The sequence below is a fragment of the Engystomops pustulosus genome, chromosome 5 (genome assembly GCF_040894005.1).
Source record: "Engystomops pustulosus chromosome 5, aEngPut4.maternal, whole genome shotgun sequence".
NCBI classification, from domain to species: Eukaryota; Metazoa; Chordata; class Amphibia; order Anura; family Leptodactylidae; genus Engystomops; species Engystomops pustulosus.
In genome coordinates this window covers 188,823,685-188,837,643 of record NC_092415.1, presented here as the reverse complement: position 1 = coordinate 188,837,643, position 13,959 = coordinate 188,823,685, and the positions used below count along the sequence as shown (strand labels likewise).

General features: G+C 41.6%; 1 protein-coding gene across 2 annotated transcripts in view; it reads right to left on the bottom strand.

The window, feature by feature from the left end:
• The window catches only part of MPP7 (MAGUK p55 scaffold protein 7), a 227,840-nt gene that overhangs the window by 73,395 nt on the left and 140,486 nt on the right, over positions 1 to 13,959 (bottom strand). For both annotated transcript variants that reach the window (XM_072154085.1, XM_072154086.1), the window contains exon 7: positions 2,979 to 3,110. In XM_072154085.1, coding sequence (XP_072010186.1) covers positions 2,979 to 3,110 — 132 coding nt within the window. The remainder of the gene's footprint in view (positions 1 to 2,978; positions 3,111 to 13,959) is intronic.

Genomic DNA, 13,959 nt, shown 5'->3' with positions numbered 1-13,959 from the left:
CGTGGTGAGCTGACATCAGTGGGAGAGGGAGGAGCTGTATAGGAGCACGGGTGGGGGCTGAGAGTTGAGGAGTCTGCAGTATAGACAAGCAAATGTTGTTTTTTGAAATGCATTCAAACTTAAATCAACCCCTGGGACTACACAGATGATTTTGTCAGGGTGCAGGGTAAGTTAAAACACAGTTATATTGTAATGCAAATGCTTATAGAAGGCAGAAATACATATGTGCAATGCAGGTGTGATGGGTTCCATCTTTAGTGAAAATGAGGTCCCTGGTGACAAGTTCACTATAAAGGTAAACTACCATTAAAATCCATCCTGATAAACAAGGGACACTTATTCATAGATCCAGGCACTGCGACTGTGGTAATCTTCTTATAGTTGCTATACATGGCCTCCTTCCTTCTAAAATCAACAGTTAAAAATATGCTAATGAGCCAGAAGGGCTTTGGGTGGGATTACCAGAGCACCTCTGTGCAGCATCTACACAGGTTGTTACACCATGCAAGAACACTTCCCCCCGCCTCCAACTGTGGGAGAATAAATCAGGCAGAGGCCGGGGAAAAGTACTGAGGGAGCAGCAAGGTTAGACAGTGTAATAGTCTGTGAAGATGCAGCACGGAGGAGCTTTGCTAATGGTCTCCAAAGCTCTTGTGGCTGCACAATATTAAAAGTTGATTTTAGAAGCCTGGATCTATGGTGTCCTTGGTTTATCCTGATGCATTTTCAACGTAGATTTCCATTTTATGCTCTTTTAAATGGCATTATCAGGAACAGGAAAGTGAGTGTAAGCTGCACCGCCGGGAGTCATCTCATGTGAGCGCATCCAATAATATAAAGTGAATAAAACAAGCTGTGGCCTTTTCAGTCATTTTCTCCAAAAACAAGCCTGATGTTTCTTGTGTTTGGCTTCCTCCGGCAAGGAAAAATAATTACCATAATGAATTATCAGTGAAGACCTGAGCTGGATTTACACATTAGGGACAAGAAAAAAAAATCCACATATTCCCCACATATTCCCCGCAAACACAAAAGGTCTCTTTGCGTGGTCTGTGCACAGACAACATTTAACTATACCCTGGAGCTGAAAACGGCCTCAGTAAATAGCCAAGCCGGTGTCGTGCTGTCCGACGCCAAAGATGTCTATCTAGAGACAAGCTCTCACTGTATGACTCACAGAGATGCTGCATTTTTTCCCTGCGTACAACATTACAGCGCTCCGAAAGCGACTTTACAGACGTCGCTTCTCACTTCCTCCTGACAAAAACAAATATTCTACATGACACGGATAAAATTTCCAGGATATTCGTTCGGCAATAAAATAAGCGCAACAGATATGTGCTTAACGCCTTCCTAGCCGGATGACAGACGTCGCAGCGCACCAAGCGGATGGGGGGTGGGGGGGTTCGTGGAGGAAACGTCCTGACATTGGGAATCTCATACTCTTGATTGTGCGTCGCTGCATGTTTTCCAGATATCCCGGAGTTGATATCATCTTTCCGCTGATGATTATCCGGAGCTGAGCAGGCTTTGGTCCTGGATATTGAAGCACAATACACCTACTACACTCAGCAGGGATCGTCCAGCCTTTCAGCATTACTAGTATCAATCACGCAGTTGAACAGGTTACAAGCAGGACATGGACACTTCCTTTTACGACTCCGCTGACTAAATAATGTAGTGAGTTACAATATGACAGTAAATCTATGTACCTTATGTGAATGGGGCGTAAGACATAATGCAGGTGGACAGATAATCTATGCGGACAGACATAAGTTGGCCATAAATATTCTGTAGTTGTTATTTGGACTGTAATTCTGAAATCCAATTATTAACATGTACCCTCAGCAAAATGGAATCGACATTTGACCGAGATGGAATAGATTAAAGAAACTCTTACTGTAGGGACTTTTAGACTAAATGGATATCAGAGAACGATAGTAGATGTGGATCTTATTATATAAAAAAAAGGGGGTCATCCAAAGTTATGTATATCAATATTATATCACGGGGTGACATCTTGTAATATATCAGAACTACAAATCCACACCTGGCGTATAGGTACCCAGTGGAACTGATCACTCCACTGACATTATCAGCAACTCAAGCTCAGAGGTTCACCAGTAAGCTAACATTCCACAAGTATAGATGGCCAAAATTACTAGAAGCTAAGCTGCTGATGCAGCAGAGCCAAACAGGCTCCAAAGGAGACAAGATAGCATGGCTGACCCATAGGTGCCACGCTGTGGCACTAGGCTGTTCTACAACAAAGGACTATTGCCTACACTCAAGCCAACCAACAGACTGACCTGCTGATCACAGGAGAAACCGTTGCCAGATTGTTGAAGTGTTTGCCAATAAAGAAACTAAGTTTTGACCAAGCTCCAGTGTCCATCCCCTGCTTTTAACGTGCAAAAAATTGACCACCTATTTACACCAGGAAAGCCCCAGGGGGGTTATCTATCATACCATGTCCTCCCCTCCATTTCTTGCTTTTATCCTGCTGGTCCAGGATTGAGCAAGTCTAGTTTAGAAACAAGCCACCGTGACACTGGTCGCAAGGCCACTACCAAGCCAGACCCACCAGTACAGACAGCCCAACAAAAAGCGCAAGACTCTAATGAAGCCTTTAATCTTGGAATATCACATAGGTTGAAAGGGAACTCTGTACAATGGATATCAACCAAGGTCTAAATGGACAGTGCTGGGCGACACAAAAAAAAATATGGGGGCATGGGAAGGCACCTTCACTGGTGCATAAAGAGTGTTGCAAGTTGCAGACCCACTGTGGGCATACGGTTGCCTTGGAAGGCCACTATGACACAGGCCAAGTGTCATCGCCTAAGGCACTAATTGACTGACAAGTCTGGCCCAGCCTGGGAAGCTGTGGAAGCGATGCCCACCATGACACTGGAATCCCCATGACCAGCACTTAAAAAAGCTGTCAAATATATTCTTAGTTACACTTCTTGACTCACCAGCGGCTCTCTATTTTTGACAAGCCGAATGATCTTCACTGAATCTTCATCGTCATCTATGTCATCCGGCATGGGCGGGAGCACAGGATCGTAACTTTTCAGAGCCACTGTGTCGTGTACCGATAGTAAAGCCTGCAGAACACCGGGAATAAAAATACACAAAAACAAAACCATATAATTACATGTTTTATAGATTTTTTTTCAACTATATCACATAAAGCTACAGACACTGCCTTCTGCATAATCCAATTACGCCCAGATACAACCTACACATTCGCAGCTAAAGCTCCAATCCAATCCAATTATCAGAGGGTTTCTGGCTTTCATACTTTTATTTTACCAGTGCAATTGGAATTTTAAGACTAGCCTCCACTATTTCCAAGCCTTTAGTTTAGGCACCCAATATTGTATTCTATGGCCAAATGGGTTGTCCCAGGTTGTTTGTCCCACCCATTAGCCTTATTAGCATATAGAGGGTTACAATTAGATAAATCATTACTCAAGCTAGAAATTCTGACTGTGTTGGTTTCAGTTTAATAAATGATGTTATCAGGCACCAGGGGTAATGGACCCCCTGGACGGAGACGTAAGCCGACACCTGTGACTGGAGTCTAAGTGGTACCCGGTTTTCACCAGAGCCGCCGCAAAGCCCAGATGTATAGAGTTGGACATGATGTAGGTCCTCTTTAAAAATGCCATATCCTAATGTATACAACACAAAGAAATCACTATGTATAGGGAAACATGGGGCAGATTACCTTATGCCACCTTGTTTGACAAATTCAAGGTCAGAGTCTTGGTAATAAGACATTTATCTATAAGCAGGACTTAAATAGGGGTGGGGGGGGGGGTGTACATAGACAAAACAGTAACCGGCTATTATAGCCTCTCCAGCTGAAAGTAATTTAAGGAAATGTCAGAGGAAGAAAAAAATCTTCATGATTTAATTAAGACTATTCTTGGACAAAGTTAGGAACTCTGTTAAGTTACTTTTTCCATTTCTACGCATGTTCTGTTCAAGTGACATAGCAAAACTGACAGTCACTGCAGTATCTAAGGACTGAGGTCTGTGAGATTTTAGGGGTTTTAAGAGAAAGAATATAGGGGAATCGGCTTTAACCAATGTAGAGCCTCATTATTCTCAGGATCAATGGGGTCCCAGCAGTTGGACCACTCTACATACCCTAGAGATAAGCCACCACTTTAAGAGATGAAAAACTATATCCAAAGAGGAATTTACAAACATGCCACAGAAAAACAACAAGCAAATTGAACATCTGGTCCTCGGGTTGTTCAGCAATTTTACAACTAAGGTCAACAGGAAACAAAAAAAAAAAAATAACTATAACAAAGTTCAATAAAGTTCTGACTGTCAAACTAAATTTTTCTTCGAAAATCAAAAGCTGTGGGTTCCTTAAATGACGTTTTACCATGAACAAATGAACCCTATAAAACTGCACAAAGGGTAAAGTATAATAATTCATTACCTGTACAGATTTTTTGTGATTTTTAGCTGCAGTATTTAAAGAAAACCTACCATCAAAACTCTACCAATTAAAGGAAATCTACCGTTTGTTTTTATGCATTGAGAACCAAATATACCTATAGCTACACTGATGCAGAAATATACACTCACCGGCCACTTATTAGGTACACCTGTCCAACTGCTCGTTAACACTTAATTTCTAATCAGCCAATCACATGGCGGCAACTCAGTGCATTTAGGCATGTAGACATGGTCAAGACAATCTCCTGCAGTTCAAACCGAGCATCAGTATGGGGAAGAAAGGGGATTTGAGTGCCTTTGAACGTGGCATGGTTGTTGGTGCCAGAAGGGCTGGTCTGAGTATTTCAGAAACTGCTGATCTACTGGGATTTTCACGCACAACCATCTCTAGGGTTTACAGAGAATGGTCTGAAAAAGAAAAAACATCTAGTGAGCGGAAGTTCTGTGGGCGGAAATGCCTTGTTGATGCCAGAGGTCAGAGGAGAATGGGCAGACTGGTTCGAGCTGATAGAAAGGCAACAGTGACTCAAATCGCCACCCGTTACAACCAAGGTAGGCAGAAGAGCATCTCTGAACGCACAGTACATCGAACTTTGAGGCAGATGGGCTACAGCAGCAAAAGACCACATCGGGTGCCACTCCTTTCAGCTAAGAACAGGAAACTGAGGCTACAATTTGCACAAGCTCATCGAAATTGGACAGTAGAAGATTGGAACGTTGCCTGGTCTGATGAGTCTCGATTTCTGCTGCGACATTCGGATGGTAGGGTCAGAATTTGGCATCAACAACATGAAAGCATGGATCCATCCTGCCTTGTATCAACGGTTCAGGCTGGTGGTGGTGGTGTCATGGTGTGGGGAATTTTTTCTTGGCACTCTTTGGGCCCCTTGGTACCAATTGGGCATCGTTGCAACGCCACAGCCTACCTGAGTATTGTTGCTGACCATGTCCATCCCTTTATGACCACAATGTACCCAACATCTGATGGCTACTTTCAGCAGGATAAATGCACCATGTCATAAAGCTGGAATCATCTCAGACTAGTTTCTTGAACATGGCCTCCACAGTCACCAGATCTCAATCCAATCGAGCATCTTTGGGATGTGGTGGAACGGGAGATTCGCATCATGGATGTGCAGCCGATAAATCTGCGGCAACTGTGTGATGCCATCATGTCAATATGGACCAAAATCTCTGAGGAATGCTTCCAGCACCTTGTTGAGTCTATGCCACGAAGAATTGAGGCAGTTCTGAAGGCAAAAGGGGGTCCAACCCGTTACTAGCATGGTGTACCTAATAAAGTGGCCGGTGAGTGTATCTTGTTTAATCCCTGAACTGAGTGGTTTTGTTAAAAAAAAACAATTATAAAATGTAGGACTTTAGGTTGCATGCTGGCTGCAGTACATAAACATATCACAAGAGTGCCTGAACTGTCCAGACAGGACTAATCAACCTGAGCTGGATGACTCATACAAAGCAGCTGGGGGATGGTGCAGCAATTGATTACTTCTGCCTGTCAGTGACAACACAGTGATAATGTATTCTCGGCTTATGCTGGGCAGGACAAGGCTGAAGCAGTGCATAATTAGGGTAAGAGGAGAAGTGCTGGGGCAGCCACAGGAGCAAGAGAGCCTCATTATCATAATTTTATTTAAAAAAAAAATAAATCTAAAAACATATTTAATAAGGCTCCAATTCAGAGCTTTTCAGAGGGTTTATGGCTTTCATACTTTTACAATTGGAATTTTTAGACTAGCCTTCACCTTTTCCAAGCGACCAGTGCCTCCTTTAGTTTAGGCACCCAATGCTGAACTCTATGGCCAAATGGATTGTCCCAGGTTGTTTGTCACACCCAATAGCCTTATTAGGGGGTTACAAATAAGATAAACGATTACTCAAGCTACAGAATAAGATAATAAAATTAATATAAGATGTATATTACAATACATTTTGTAACCATGAAGACATTTTAATCCACCTAATGCATCTTCTCAACCTTTCCCCTTTTTTTTTTTTTTTTTAACAATGCTTAAAGGGAACCAGTCACCAAACTGATTTTATCCTAATTCGGTCATTTGAGGATAAAATGATAATTTATGTTAAAACTTTACTTGGCTCCCTACCAGTTTTGTCCCATGGGCGTGTTCATCACAGAACCAAGTTCCCCGCCCCTCCAGTGTAAAAGATTCATCTTTCACTTTGAAAAGAAAAAACCTTCTCCCTGACAAGCAGTGACAGAGGAAGGAGGAAGTTATTTTTCAAAGTAAAGGAAGAGACGCATTTTACACAGGAGGAGGGGGGACTTGGCTCTATGATAAACACGCCCAGGGGACACATGGGAAACAGCTAGCAGGGAGCCATGAGTAAGGGCGTCTTGTACGCCTGAAACGCGTAGGTTAATTATTATCATTACAACCATCTTGTGGTTATAAGGCTGCACAGCTATAATAGACAACTGTAAGAAGATGACAAATTAAAGTTTAAATTTTTTAACCTTCATCTGGTCCGGTGTACAAATCCTTTGTTTCAGGTAAAGTTTAATATAAATTATCATTTGATCCACAAATGACAGAATTTTGATCAAAACTATTTGGGGATTTGCTATTAATTGTCGGTGGGCATGGGGAAGTAAAAAAAAAAAAAGTCTCTGGCGACAAGTTCCCTTTAATGTGGGCTCCTAGATTGACGAAAAAATAATTCAAGAGCAGTGAGGAAGGCCAGGAAGACTTCAGTATATGCAGAATAGGAGACATCTCAAATAGGAAACCTTGGGTACTGCAGCCTCAGACAACCGAAGTCTTACTCTGAAGTCTTTCCGTATCGAACCCTCCCCAAAGTTTACTTTTACTTCCAAGAAATGGTTAAAGGCAACCTGTCACCAGGGACCAGGGTTTGGATGCATTTAAAAAAAACAAAAAACATGTGACTTGGCTGTGCTGCTCAGCTCTCACCTTGGTGCTCCTACACAGCTTCTCCCTCCACCACTGATGTCACCTCACCAAGCTGTGACCTCTGTGAAAGAGCAGGAGGGAGGAGCTGTACAGGAGCACAAAGGTGGGGGCTGAGAGCTGAGGAGTCTGCAGCACAGACAAGTCACATGTTGTTTTTTGAAATGCATCCAAACCAAAGCCCAAACCCTAGGACTACACAGATGATTCTGTCAAGGTGCAAGGTAAGTTATAACACGCAATTAATTATATTGTAATCCAAATGCTTAGAGGTAAAGAGACAGGACGGTGACAATAATTCACAAAGAAGGGCTACCACGTGTCTGTCGAAGTAACACATAGTGAAAACATTCCATAGCTTCCTCTTGATTACAAAATGAAAATAAATCAATTACAATATCAATCTTGGAAGCCGAGCAATACTTGATTATTACTTCTAAGATCTGGGAACCCAAACGAACACTTAAAGTAAAACAATCCCCTCTCATGTACAGAGGCAGCTGATTGTGATTCTAACCTGAAACGCCAATCACTTCCAGTTCGCAATTGTGCCAAGTAAAGAAGGACAACATAATTGGCCGAGCTGAAGGAACTGAGCAGCTCTTAATCTAATATTTATTTTGTTTGGGAAAATATGGCGAGCCGCAAGCACGATAGGTCAGTAACCCAGCCCAGACAGGAACACAGGGAGAAACTGTAGACTAGGAATTATTGAGAAACAAGCGTTTCAAGGAATTCTTCAATTACATTTTTTAACGTGGAATCATTCTATTTCAGTAATTGTTGAGTGAAGTCAATTCATGAAAGTTGAATGATGGTCTAAATCTGTATACCAAGCCTAAGTCTATGGAACTTATTTACTATGGGTCCCGGATCACACTATTGTCGGATTTTCCGATGTTTTCGGGATTTGCATCGCTGTGACAGGTATTTAACAGGGGGTTGTGTCACATGCAATCGGATCGTGGCGGAGCTGCGCTGGCTTTCATGTGAGATCGGGGGGCAGGCCGTCGGACCATCTGACTGATTCGGACTGAGCGCGGGATTTAACTTTCAAATTGTTTTGTTAGATCAAGCACTTACATGCACCAGGAAGAAGAAGGTGAACCTGATCAAGGAAGCGACACATGCAGGATACCGGGCGCACGATCGTAGTGAATCGCCGCTCAGTCAGAAAATGCACTTTCGGGGAAAGTGTCAGGACGGGTAAGTAAATGTGCCCCTATATCTTCCTTTGTTAGATCATTGAAAACATTAATGGCTTATATGTACAGGTGTAAAACTCAGGTTCCCAAAAGAAGATTTTAAGATTGTGGGGGCGTGTGTGATAAAGAGGTTAGTTGGGGATTAGAAAACGTGGCTACTCTTAGTGCCACACCGATCAATGGGTTACGTCTGGTTTAACAGCTTAGATCTAAATCTATAGGTCCATGGTGCACTTCTTTACTCTTCCAACAGAATTTTAGAAAATAATTTGTGTCACGTTCCAATGCATACCATATAACAAAGATGTTCTCAAAGGTCTCCAAAGGGCTATAGATTTATCCCAATTTTATTGAAGTCTAATACAACTTGGAGATGAACGTGCTGAATCTCTGCAATTTTCATCTTTCTTCAATTTTCCTCGGACAATTTGTATCAGTCCAGCATCCGGATTTTTGTGGATTCTTATAAACTACAGTCTATGAGTGATCCATGAAACTGGTTCTGAACAAGGCTATGTTGTACTTTTTAACGGCAAAGTATTGATTCAGGTGCAGCTGTTGTGCCGTCCATTCAAAAAACATCAAATATCCAATTTTTGATGTTGTGTGAAACGGACTTGAGTAGACCACATGACTGTATATGGTAAACTGGCATTAACAACAACCAATCACATCATAATTTTCAATTTCTAGGCTGCATCGGAAAAGTGACAGATTATGATTGGTTACTGGAAACTTTTGACTTTTACCTGTCGTACACAAGTCCCAATAGGATCCTAGAACAACATTTGTTGGAAAGTTCACACGAGAGAACATGGGAAGTCAAATTTGACTTGGCATAGGACAATAAATATTTCCCATCTACATTAGGTTTCTTTTTCCAACAGTATTTTGTGCTTTTGTCTGTATTGCCTCAATAAAGTTGAATATTACAAACATGTGTGATTTTCCGTGTTCTCAGCTGTCCATGAGACATTGCATCAACATATTCTTGTATTCCTTACGTGAAACCAATGGATGTATAAAACTAGGTGTGAAAATGCTTTACATCAACTAGCAGCAAATCATATTTTTTGCAGCCTAATAAAAAAATTGCTAAAAAAAAGTAAAAAAAGACCTCAGGTGTTTTTTTTTCACATGTTTAGTAAAAAAAAAAAAAAAAAAATGTATGGAAAGCTGAACCTATAAAAAAAGTAGTAATAATCACTATCCAAAGCTCTCATGCAAGCTGATGCTTGTAGTTCCCCAACATGTTTAAGGCTTGATGTCACCTAAATTTAGCAATGTCACTTAACTTCAATGCATAATCTTCTTTTTGCAATGATACACTGTTCTATATACATTAGGTGGTAGTCTATTAAGGCTAAAATCACACTACCGTTCCTTCCCACCCTCTCTTAAAAAAGCGCAGAATGGAGGTTTAACCAAGGTATCACGTATTGGTTCAAAATCCCATTGACATCAATGTAAATTATATGTCGTCCGTTATGGTCAATTTTGTCATGGATCCGTTATCCGTGCGGAGGAAAAGTATCAGTCGAAAAAAAAGCATGGATAACGGATCTCTGCCTAAACGGAACATAAGGGATGACATAAAATTTACATTGAGGTCAATGGGAATTTTAAGTGATAGCTTAAACCGCCATTCCTTACTTTTTTAACGGATTTAAGTAATGGAGGGAAGGAACAGTAGTGTGAAATGAGCCTAAGTGTTTGCTTGTAGTCTGTAACCATAGAAACATACAGCTCTACATCAAGCTACATAACCAAGTCCCACATTAAACTGGTCCTGAATGGCTCCCTGTACAGTTCTTCCCAGTGATCTCTCAATTTAGAGAAATATTTTTGTTTTTCTCTATGCAGATATATTTTCAAATGCACCAGGGGTGGTCCACATCTGCCGATACACAACTGCCGATGCACCAAGAAGCGGATTTGCACAAAGATTCAAATTTACAAACTTTATTTTCTGGTGCACTCAGTTAATTGGGGATGCACCACTATTTTGTTGGACTTGCTGACATAAATGTTGTGCATAGTGCGAATACGGAACCGGTATGCCCCTTTAGGTGCACAGTATTGTGTCTTGGCTATGTCTTTTTTTTTGCTCTCGTCTATGTCTAGGAAGTTTATTATTAATGTGCAAGGTCGCCTGGGTACCTAACTGTTCATAGATATTTTATTAAATATGCTTTAAAACCTAAGATTTTAGTATTAGGCCAAGTTCACATCACATTTATTGTCATACATTCTAAAGACAGGTGCCCTTAAAACATATGGCACAGATTTTTCCCACTATAGGATTATACGGTGGGATACCTCGCCTGGGGACCCCTTCTCCCCATGGATGCGAGGGGGAGTCTACATCGGTAGCAGCCAATCACCGGCTGCTGCCGATGTACGGGAGTGTCTCCTTGATGCATACGTCACTCAGCAGGAGGGAGCAGGGTGTAGAGACGTAGCTTGCTACATCTTTCCATCCTGACTTTTTCTCTGGATGTGGCGTATAGTGGTCGGACGGAGGCAACAAGTATGCTCTCCATCTGCCATTATATGTCAATGTGTATGCTCAGCGTACCCAGCCTTATCTCACTTTTTTTCCGGTACATCATTCAATGAGCCACTTCAATTTGCCAAGGAACTTCCTCCTTGGTCCAAGGAGGCCATTAATTGAATTTAGCGGATCCTGAGATCCCCCCACAAACTTCCAGTCAAACAGGAGCCCAAAACGGAAAGAATTGGATCAAAGGGGGATCCAGGAGCCAGAGCAAGGCAAGTATTCATGGAAAACCCCTTCAAGGATGGTTTAGAAAATTCTGCACCAAATAAAAGCAACAAAAACGTAACGTCTTAAGCACGAGAAAGGCTATTGTAACGTGACTGATTGCTAAAGTGAATTTCACATTTTTTTTTAAGTACATGACCCTGAGGATATTCATGTCATCTGCTGAGACATCTGTGTAGTGTGCAGAAACACTTCTGGACAGTTAGGAGTATTTTTGGGTATGTTAAAAGTGTATCCATAAACCTCATGCTCGGCTGAACCGTAACCTCAGTTTTAAATAGCGCATTTTATTGTATGATCTTCGAATTGGATATATTGTTTAGAAAATGGTCCAGAAGAGGCACAAGTAAATCACCTCCAACACCAGAAGGTAGACGAGTTACTTCCATCACTTGGAGCTGCCAGGAGGCACATAAAATCCACAGATCCCTTACAACATAGAGCGAGCCCCCCGAACCTCTGCACAGATAGCAGCCTGCCCTGGATAGAACATCAATGTACTACTGACCCCTCTGGCAGCAAGGACAGATCTGTGAATTTAATAACCATGTCTTCTACGCTGAAAACCAGCTGTCCACATATGTTTAATGGATTATTAAACTCACCTCGAACAAAAAGGGAAAATGTTCTTTCATATTAGCTTCAATGCTGCAGCATTTGAGCAGGGAAGGGGAAAATGTTGGGAGTTGGAGTCATTTCTGACCACAAATCGCATGTTCTGGCAAATATTAATTCATTTTCATATTGAGAAAATCAGTTTACGGACAGGACAGGATTCACTACTTTAGCGGATGACAATCTGCGGTTTATTCCTTGACCTCAACTCACATCGTGGATTCAGGTAAAGCAATAACCTCGGATTTACCTTTAGAAGTTAAACAAGTAATTTGGGCCTAAACTGACAGTTCTGGAGTCGACCTAGGGTCAAGGGTGAGTTCTGGGTTACACTTCCTATCCCTAGTGTCGGACTGGCCCACCAGAGAATCGGAGGATCCTCCGGTGGGCCAAGGATCTAAAGCAATAATAGGACCTAAGAGCACAATCGAAGACAAATAAATATGGAGTCTTGTAAGGTAACCTTGCGACTGACAGAGGTTGAGCCCAGGATGCACACAGGGACCAGGGTTCAACTATTGCATTTCTCTCATTACTGACCGGTTGAGATGATCAGCTTTAAGATACTTTCCCTGAATTCGGGACCCATTCTCAGGCACACAAGTGCTGACTTACTATATCGCTTAGATAGGTGCTCATTGCTAAGGCTTTTTACACTAGCTAATAATAATGAAAATACTGGCTGCTATAAACTACAAAGCAGAGGAACGATTTGTACTGTGATAATTCCTCCCATATACAATTCTGCTGCTCGCACACTTATGTATACATAGGGTGATGTGCAACTGACAATCAGGCATCATCTATGTTGCAGATGAACACCTCCCAGATTGTGTTTCTTTCATGGACAAGGTTGGGGCATCAGCCAGAAAATCAACTTTGAAGTGAGATATAGATTGGTTGTATAAAGTCAAGGAGGCAGAGAGTTCAGCACTGAAGTCAAGCTCTCCCCATCCATTTTGTCTAGGGAATCCGGCAAAAGAGCAAGATTCTTGGACCAAACACACTGATGGGGAAACCGGATTAAGTAGGACCCCACATATTGGATTTATAAACACAAAATTACAAGCATTACTGAATAATTCCCATAAAACTACGTATTATTTTTCTCCTAAAATCTGCTCATATCATATACCGAATTTTCTAGGAAAAACCTCACTTCAAAAACCAGGGTCCCAAGATGATTGCTCAGAATCCCCCTATACAGGCAGTCTTTTATGTGACCTTAAATTTCATGACTATTCTGTGTGCGCCTGAACAGAACATTGTAAATGTAATAATAATAATTCCTTTATTTATATAGCGCACACAGATTACGCAGCGCTGCACAAAGTTTGCTAAATCAGTCCCTGTCCCCAATGGGGCTCACAATCTAATCAACCTACCAGTATATTTTGGAGTTCGGGAGGAAAACGGAGGACCTGGAGGAAACCCACGCAAACACGGAGAGAACTTACAAATTCTCTGCAGATGAACTAGAACCCAAGTCCCCAGCGCTGCAAGGCTGTAATGCTAACCACTAAGCCACCGTGCTACCTATAATGTAAATATAGTAACCTGTTCAGTTGTCTCTCCATAACCAATGTCAGATTCTGCCTGCACACCCCTTTAATATCCGCTTCAGTAACGGTCAGTAATATCCTATTTTTTTGTGTGTGAAATCTACCACAGGGTCAATGACCCCACAATGTAGGAATCCCAGTCTTCTTATAATCAAGTAAAAGATGTTTCCATACCGCGCAGTCCACTTCCGTTGCGTATTCCCTATTAACATTACAATAAATTGTTTGCAATTGGATATTTTTTAAAAAAAGACATTTTAATAGTTTACAAAAACACCAGCTATAAAATACTCTGATTATTCTCCCAAAACCCGGGGTCTATCTGCCCAGAAAATGTCAGAGATATAAAAATATGAAGT